Source organism: Melanostigma gelatinosum (assembly GCF_949748355.1).
Source record: "Melanostigma gelatinosum genome assembly, chromosome: 19".
NCBI lineage: Eukaryota > Metazoa > Chordata > Actinopteri > Perciformes > Zoarcidae > Melanostigma > Melanostigma gelatinosum.
In genome coordinates, this window is record NC_136652.1 from 3083588 (window position 1) to 3093325 (window position 9738).

Here is a 9738-nt window from a genome sequence, read left to right on the forward strand (position 1 = left end):
AATAATGACATGAAACATCAAGATGTCATCAGAATGTTCATGTCTCTCCTCATCTCCATCCAGTGCTGCCTTTACTCAATAACATGCACACGAATAGCATTTGTAGAATGCATTCCGTGTACGAATATACATCAAACCTTCTGACTGTAGAGCTGTGGCTGTGAATCTGGTCCTGAAGCTGTGGTTCTGACGTCCTGCTGATGTGTGTGTGGAGCAGACCCAGTCCAGGACAGTGGCGTAGCTGATTGATAGAAACATTCACCTCATTAGTGATCTTTCCACTTCAGGCTGTGAGTCCTAAACAGAAGCATGAGTATGTGGACATGTCAGCTTCTTAACTTTAAGGCACGCTCTCTGATATCACTTCATTTTTCATTTCATTGTAACTTGAATTTGAAACATTTGTGTTCCTCTTTGATGATGCATATTAACGCATTTGAGACTTTATACTGTCTGATTTGAATTGTCATGTTTTGTTTGACTTTATGAACAAAGCTGTTGATATTCTATTAAAAGAAGACATAAAAGAAGAAACAGATGTCCCGTTAATTAGATGCCTCCTAAACAAATCTTCGAATGCTTTGCTTTAAATTAAAACAACTAAAATACTCAGAATCAATCATTTAGCTCCACTCAGGAGTTAGTAACAAGACATGAAACATTTCTAACAGCGTCACAAACTGCACTCCGTCTGCGACTTTTCTTGCAGAATCAGTCATTTTAAACCCCTGAATATCTTGCTGTGTGGTTACATCATACTCAGCCCAGAGGAAGTGGAGGAGCTGGGATTGCTTACTGGGAGCGCTCCGGTGGGAGCGCCGGGACGCCCTGAGCGCCTCCACGCTCAGCCGGGGCACCGCCGACCTCACCGGCCCCGGACGGATCCCGGCGTTCCACCGGGTGAGGCGCAGCATGCCCATGGCGGTCTCCGTGGTGACGGGGAGGTCGAGACTGTGAGACGCCCAAGGTGGTCGCGATTGGGTCTCAGGAGGATGATGAAGAGGAGGGTGATGAAGAGGAGGGGGAGGAAGAGGAGGATGTTGGGGCCTGCAGTTGGAGCTGAGGAACATCTGAAGGAGGAGAGACAAAAGTTATCATTTGACAACCAGAATTCAACATGATTCCAGATGTAGTGAGTTGTATTTCATATTAGTTCCTGCAGGCAAAAAAAAGTATGTATGAAGATTTCATCAAAGTCTGAATATTAAATGCCACAGTGTCCTCTATCGCACCCCCACCCCCTCTTCCCTCGAACCCCATCATCAGCATCATTTGGTTTCAGCTCCCTCTGAGCAGCTCCTCATTAACATGCTCTTTCTGCGTAAACGCTGCTCCATAATGCATGATGCCTGCTGGTTGCACAGTCTCCAGAGAGTCCCCCACGCTTACCCCCCCCTGGTGATGGATGGAGAGGTTTACCAGCGACTTGGCTTTGTGCAGCTTGTAATGCGCCTCAGACAGCGGCCTCTGGCTGCCGTCGCCTGGCCTCCACGCGCTGCTGCGGCGGCCGGCGGCTCCGCTGTTCACTGCCCTGCAGAGAGACAGTAGAGTCGGTGAGCAGCTGGAGCTTCGGTGGGTCTGCAGAGAATTCACACACATCAATCAGTCAGGGGGGGTCAAAGAGCAAGGTGTGGCTGTTGCTCTGCAAATCATGAACCAAAGAAAGCCCTGAATTAATGCTGCACCTTCATGTTTCATACTTCGGGTGTGTGCACTATGAGCTACACCTTGAGCTCCGTTGGAGCACCAACCTTTTTAAACCCTCTTTGGACTTTTTCTGTCCATTTCTTCTGCTGGAAAGCAGATTGTTTCATTCCTCCTTTCTGCTGCGTTTGCTGGCAGACAGTTGAGTTCAGTTGAGTTGTAATGTGTACATTATATCCACTGCACATGATATACTTTATTACTACATTATGTACCTATAGTGTACTGATTATTACACATTGTGGCCTCAACCAGAGTTGCACTGCTGGACCTCTTGTGTACAGTATTTGCACAATTTGCTTATAAACTCTGTAGTATTTTAATGGATATATTGTATATAGCTTTTTAAATTTCACTTTTTTTTAAATGATTTTACTAAAATAGTTGTTTGTCCTGATACCTCTCAGTGCTGCGGGGATAGAAAAAGTCTGATCTTATATTTGGATTTCTGTTATGTTATTTCACATATTTCAACACTTCTTTGGGTGTTTTAAGTCACTGTGGAACATTACGTTTGATTTATTCACACAGTTGTCTTTTCTTTTCAGCTTATTATGCATCGTTAGAAACAGAAATCCTAGTTTTAGAATATGTATTTCTACATTTCTTATTATCTGCGACTCACACATTGGCTTTATTGAGCGTCTGGAGTTAAACTCTACAGAAGCTTCTCTTTGGCTAAAGGACTCATTTAATATATTCAAGTCTCACAGTGCGAATGTTATGTCCATAAATTAATAACACCACTTAATATTAATCTTCCTCATCACATCCATTAATAACATGATGAAGTTCAGCAATTGGTAAGTTTGTTTTTGCTGAGCATGATCTGTTTTTTCCTTCAGGTTTTGTCTAAGCGGACCGGCTCTGACGGCCTGTTGGAGAAGTGCAGCCTCACGCTCTGAGCGCTTGTTCACTGGGGTCCAGGTTGTCCAGGTAGTTGAAGCGCAGTGTGTCTGTGGGACGTCTGTCAGAGTCTCTCCACGGCTGCTTCTCTCCTCTTGATCCCGTCCTGGAGACGCCTCCAGGTGATGGGGTGATGGGCGCTGAAGCCTCCTCACCGATGAAGGCCGGTGGAACCACAAACTGCTGCTGGGATGAGGCGGCCTGGAGGTGGACATTACACTGTGACATCGCTCTGTTCTGCATGAGGGTTTGTCCTGAGCCGTAGTACTTGATATGTGACCGGTGAGCTGGCTCTGGATCTGATCTCCTGACCTGCAGCGAGGTGAGTCGCAGCTCCTGCACAGTCTGGATGTAGTGTCTCTTCCAGACGCCCTGCTCCAAAGGGCCGGGGGAGAAGCTGATGCACCAGCCCAGCCTCACACACTTGGGCATCCACAGCTGGTCCAGTTCCACTATGCTCCTCCAGTGCCAGCTCACCTGCTCGCAGAAGAAGAAGAAAAAAAAGTTGAGTTATCCATGCTGACAACTCTACACACACACACACACACACACACACACACACACACACATATATATATATATATATCATGGTCCGGTTTGTGTACCCGGGCACATCGACAGAGGCTGCGTGGGTCCAGGAATGAGAAGAGGTAGAGGCAGAGGGCTCTGGGCAGCAGGGAGGAGAGGTCTGCGGCCTGCAGGGGGAGCCGTGTGCTCACGCTGACGCTCAGGAAGCTCAGCTGCTCCACCGAACAGCTCAGCACAAAGTCCTGCAGCACCGCCTTCCTCTGGCCGTCAGACCACCTGTCGAACTGACATAAAAACGTGAGCGAACACGGCCGGAGTTCCTCCACATGGACCGTGTCAGGTGAAGGGAGCTGGACGGACGATGGACTCCTCAGAGACTGGTTTCTAAACTCACACTGAGCTCACTGCACAGTCAAGGATTTACATTTACTGTTTCTCTGTTCATCATCATCATCATTTTAAAGGGACAGTTCACCCCAAAATCAAAAACATAGATTTTTCCTCTTAAATGTACTGATATTTATCAACGTAGATAGTTCAGGTGTGAGTTGCCTGGTGTTGGAGAGATCAGCTGTAGAGATGTCTGCCTCCTCTCCACTATAACGGGACTATGACACTCTGCTTGTGGCGCTCAAACCGCCAAAAACTATTTTCTTTCAAGCAGAGTTCCATAGCGCCGTATAGTGCGATTATATCGGAGAGGAGGCAGACATCTCTACAGCTGGGACCTCCAACACCAGGCAACTCACAGCAAAACTATCTGGATAGATAACGAGCACCACAAGGAGGAGGTTAAATATGTATTTTTGATTTTAGGGGTGAACTGTCCCTTTAACTCACCCACTTTGCCAGAAGGTTCCGCCTCTCTTCAAACAGCTGAGAGAGAAGAGGAAAGTGAAGAAGGTTCGTGATCACATCGAACTGCACTGTCAGGAACAACAAGGTGATGATGGTGCGAATGAGACGAGATATTTTAAATGAAGAGCAAAGCGATGAGCTGCTGGGTCCTGCTCGTGACTCAGCGGTTTATGAAGACGGTTTAAGAACTCTGAAGCTGCAGTAAGACTTCCTGTCAGCCCGTTACTGACGGAGTCACTGTTCTGCTCGGGGTGATGCTGTGTGGCGGCTCTTTCTGGGCTTTGAGGCTTAATGTTGGTCTTCCTCACACTGACACAAATCTATGACTCATCACAATGTATTGATAAAATGCTATGCAATCTTATTTCTTCTAAGGTGTAATATTTTACACCTTCTACTGTTTCGCAGTTAGTATGGATAAAATAGCTTTATAACAGCTTTAATAGTTTTAGCTTTAATAGTTACTCAGGCAATACTCATATGAGACGGTAGGGCGAGGGAGAAGCAGTGGAAGGTTACTGGCTTAACTGCGTCACAAGGGCAGTGCCGCCATCTTAGGGTAGGCCCAACAGCCTCGGGCTGTATTAAACCAGTCCTCCCCTGCAGTCTACAACATTTCATAACACACTGACAGATGACTACGCCTTCTGGGACGGGCCAGTGTGGACGGATTTGTCCAGGCTCCTACCAGGTGGATTACTTGTACAGACAAGCTCCGCCTGCATCTTTGACTTTGACCAATAGGCTTCCATAAGGAGAACCTATATACATCGTTGCGCTGCTATGGTGAAGTGTTGTTCTTATGGCGGATCTCGATTGAGAGTGAAGCTATTAGAAACCCATGCATGTTGAATTGCGGGGCTGCATAACTCTGTTGATAATAAACCTATTGCTTTTTGATATAACTAAACGCCTCTTGAGAGCTTTCGTTGTCCTCTTAAATCCGCTCTGAGTGTGGGAGATAAGTTTTTCGCACAACAAATGCAACTTCTCGAGTTACTGAGACATGACTTCACTCAATAGTTCACAAATACCAAATCCTTCAAGGAAACACTCAGTGAACTTGGTTAACTCAAAAATGCTTCTGAATAAAATAGTGACGTTGAATCTGATGGTTGTTGTTGAAAGTATCTGCATGAAGTACAAATGTGCGAGTACATCGCCGAGGCTGGAATGTAACTAAGTACATGGCTCTGATGGGGGAAAGGTTATCTAATGTGTCACCACAAAAAAGAGAAAAGTCTGAAGATACATACAGATTTACCTGCATATTAATTATCTTCTGATTTATTCATTTATTTATAAAGAAGTTCAAAGGAGCTCCACTTTGAAAAGCTGTGACAGTAAAATGCTGCTTACATATTGATGCTCTATTATTAATAATGTAATGATGTCAAATATAATAATGTCTTTCACGGAGGCCATTTACGTTTAGTACTTTCACTTTTGATACTCTTAGTACATTTTGTTGATGATACTTCTGTACTTTTACTTTGGTAACATTTGGACTGCAGGGCTTTTACTTGTGATGGAGTATTTTTACACTGTGGTGTTGCTACTGAAGTACTTGTCAGAGTACTTTTTTCCACTATTCACAAGATGAAAGCTGTACTCTATGATTGTGAGGAACATGTACAGTATTTGTCTGAGGGCACCGGTGCAGATGAGCGTACCTTGCTGTTGGACACCGGGTGGTTGAGAGGAGTCCAGGTGCTCCGTGTGGTCTTCATCTTAGCACAGCTAGCAGATGACCTCGGTGGCACTCTGGCACCAAGAGGCATCTTTGAGTAAAAGCTGGTTGAAGGTGCCCAAAATTTTATTCACATGTTTGCTACTAGTTTCTTACATGTTGTGTGTATGTGAAGCATGCAGCATCTGCCAGAGGGCTTGAAGCCTAATGTTCATCCTCCTAACAATATTCAGTTCAATAACATCCCAGCTATTATCTCACTTAAAGGGACATTTCACCCCAAATCCAAAATACATATTTTCCCTGTTAGTGCTATTTGGATTGTTTTGGTGTCCACAGAACAAGGTCTGTGGACTATCTTGAGTCCTTAGTCCTGTTATATTGTAGGGTGAACTGGCCCTTTAAAATGGATAAAGTCTACAGTAAAACAGTTCCCAAGCCTAAATGAGAGAAGCTGACACACACAAAACACTGCAGTGTTTAAAGAGTTAACATCAGAACTGCAGAACACACTCCTCTGGTATTTCACTCACCATCAGTTCTCCTCTGAAGGAATTAAACCCGACACACTCTCTCTCTCTGAGTGCAAACTCCTGATGGTCTTTGTGTCCGTACACCCAACTCTTCTTCTTTTCTCCTTCTTCCCCTTTCCCTGTGCACAGTTTACTTGTTCCCATAGTAACAGTGAGCATACTCTCCTTACATGGACTGGCTACCACATCCTGTCACACACAGGAGGGGGGGGGGGGGCAGCAAAGCAAACCAGTGGAGAGTGTGGGGTGTGCAGGCCCCACTGGCTCTAATGATGCCAAACAGTGGTGGTGCAGAAGGCCTGACGCTGCAGCCATGGAGACCTCTGATACACTGATGCAGAGAATACCTGTTACAGCTTGAATTCCACATTCATTCACGATGTGTGTTTTAAAACACTAAATACATGAGACATGTAAGTAGAACATGTCAGTAATTAATCATTTGTATTATCAGTAGCAGTAGCTGTCTTAATAATGTAGGCGTTAGCTCTGTGTTTTTTTCCCATAATGCGCCTGTTGCATTGAGTTCAAACCGCAGCTGCAGGCCAATATTAACAATGAAAAATGTTTGAGATCCATTTTACAGACGAATAGCTCGAGCACTCGGCCCCACCGGTCTGAGAAGTTTCCCATTCAAAAGCAGAAAGCCCTGCTCGTGCTCGAATGGGCGGTGGCGCGCAACGAAGACAGAAAACCTGCTGCGAAGAAAGACTGAAAGCTGCGTCAAGTTAAACAAAACACACCCGGAGCCAGACCGGAAACCAGCCATCGGGCCTCCAAAGTAATAGTGTAGAATATACTATGGCAAAAAGCACATAGAAGACATACGCTAGTTGTTATTCGGATTTATATTAATCTGTTATGATTCACACGTCACAATATCCCCCTGTGAGTGATATTACTTACATTAGAATTGTCAATATTGATGCATCAGGGAATATTAAACAGGTCTACCATTTTACTGTTGAGGCTGGCAATCTTTATCAATGCACTATATTTTATAGACTTGTTAATAATGAAGAATGTTGAAATGTAAATAATGTGTGGCAATAACTGTAGAGTGATAATACATGTAGAGGAGTCTCTCCTCCTCCTCTCCTTATGAATTCATGCCTCATTAATGTTCATTACTGACTTTACTTCAGTCTTTGTGCTTTCTCTCCTCACAGGTTTCCAGGGATCAGGGTTAAATCTGGATCAGGGTTCTCTCTGGATCAGGGTTGAATCTGGATCAGGGTTCTCTCTGGATCAGGGTTGAATCTGGATCAGGGTTCTCTCTGGATCAGGGTTGAATCTGGATCAGGGTTCTCTCTGGATCAGGGTTCTCTCTGGATCAGGGTTGAATCTGGATCAGGGTTGAATCAGGATCAGGGTTCTCTCTGGATCAGGGTTGTATCTGGATCAGGGTTGTATCTGGATCAGGGTTCTCTCTGGATCAGGGTTGAATCTGGATCAGGGTTCTCTCTGGATCAGGGTTCTCTCTGGATCAGGGTTGAATCTGGATCAGGGTTCTCTCTGGATCAGGGTTGAATCTGGATCAGGGTTCTCTCTGGATCAGGGTTGAATCTGGATCAGGGTTCTCTCTGGATCAGGGTTGTATCTGGATCAGGGTTGTATCTGGATCAGGGTTATATCTGGACCGGGGTTTTGCCTGCTGCCGAGGCCCTGCTGACACCTGCTACTATCATTGTTATTAGTCACATTTCTATTACTATTGCTGTTTTATTATTTATTTCCATTATATTATATCCACTGCTGCTGTTAATAGAGGTGCTATTTTTTTCTATTATCATTTCTGCTGTTGTATTATATTGTTCATTCTGTACACATGACATCTATTGCACAAGTTTGTGGTTCAAGATATTGGGCTATACAAATAACATTGAATAAAAAATTGAATTGAAAAGTCGGAATTTAACACTGATATTCATAGTGAAGTAGGTCTAATAAGGTGTAAATACTTTTCCACTACTGCTTACTGTCTTCTGTTCCTGGCTCTCGTCTCGTTTTGTCGTTCATGAAGCTTTTATTGTTTAGAGTCTTGTCTGGAAGCCATTTTTGAAATGTCGCGCGCTTAACGCTCGGCGGAGAAGGGGGGAGCAGAAGGGGGGAGGCGGAGGACAGGAGGAGACGGGAGGAGGGTGCTGGAAGGGGGACATTCACTCATTGTTACCAACTCGAGGAGCCGCGGAGACCCCGTTGCTACACGTGAATTTCCGGCACAATATTCAGGTAAAGTTGCCTTTAATTAAACCAGTTTAACAGCTAGCTTACATTTACCACCGGACTGTTTCTCACGAGCAGCCCGGCTCGGTGCGGTGAATTAACGTTAGAACTACATATGCCACGGTTACTATCATTTAGGATCATCTTTTGTCTCCGCTGCGCTGCATGCCATTGTGTTATATTGAACCTTTTTTTCTGTAGTTTGGCAGAGACAAACAAACAACCGCGAGGACGTCCCGGTTCCGTTACTTATAACTAGCTACACGCGCAATTATGAGGAGCCGTTCATGTTATGGGTGTGTACTGTCATGTCTATGTAGCAATAACAAATAATGGAACAAATAGTTCAAATAAAGAAAAAGAAAAAAGGCTCAAATAAAAAAAATGTCGACAACTCAAGGTTACACAACTAAAATACACTAATACCATAAATAATATCATTCCATAAATTATGATGTCACTCAATAAACAACCTCAAAAACAGCTTTAAATTCCCACGTAAATGTTTATTTAGCTATTGCCCTGTGTGTAGTAGTGTTGTTGTAATTGGTAGTCTCTAGCATGATATATTGCTGTTAATTAATTCTGTTAATGTCATCGTTCATCTTCACAAGCACCCCCCACAGTGAGATGAACACCAACCCTCTGCAAACAGCCTTTTGTGTTCTCCAGTTGCAGCCCATTATTTCTCTAGTTTTCATTAAAAAAAATACAACCTGATCTTCTTTACGACAAAACATACAAGAGATTATGAATAATCCACTACTGGTGACCTGATACAAAATATATTTTTATTTTACAGATTGCAGGTTGAACATCATCTTCATCGGTGGTCGTCATCACTATTCTCTCCAAAGCCTCACCGCTGTCCATCGAGGCAGGAGAGGGAGGAGTGCCGGCGGTCGCGGCGCAGCATCTTAAAGGACCACGGCATCTTAAAGGACCACGGCATCTTAAAGGACCACGGCATCTTAAAGGACCACGGCATCTTAAAGGACCACGGCATCTTAAAGGACCACGGCATCTTCCCGGACTATGGAGGTCTTGTGACGCTCTGCTGCCGCTGACCGGATTCCCCACGGTGATGGATGCAGCCAGCTTCAGTCATGGCCGTGTTGGACTCGCGGTCCCGACCCACGAGGTTTCTCTGTGAGCTGAAGCGGAGGAAGAGACTACCAGACAGTCACCTGTGATTTCCCCATCCTGCTGACTGAGCCAGTGGCTCTCTGGGTTCAACCCTTCTTCCTCTCTCCTGCTGTACGGACCGGTCATGGAGCTCCTGTGGGTGCTGTG

The 9738-nt window shown here is 44.8% G+C and overlaps 1 protein-coding gene across 1 annotated transcript; it reads right to left on the minus strand.

Annotated features, from left to right (window-relative positions):
* Nucleotides 1–201: 201 nt before the first annotated feature.
* Nucleotides 202–5777, minus strand: fbxo16 (F-box protein 16; the record flags this gene model as incomplete). The annotated part of the gene is made up of 7 exons (XM_079291110.1): nt 202–297; nt 797–1070; nt 1420–1531; nt 2603–3087; nt 3216–3422; nt 3979–4014; nt 5670–5777. 7 exons carry the CDS (start codon nt 5775–5777, stop codon nt 284–286), a joined length of 1236 nt encoding a protein of 411 aa, XP_079147236.1. The 3' UTR covers nt 202–283.
* Between the last annotated feature and the right edge of the window lie 3961 nt (nt 5778–9738).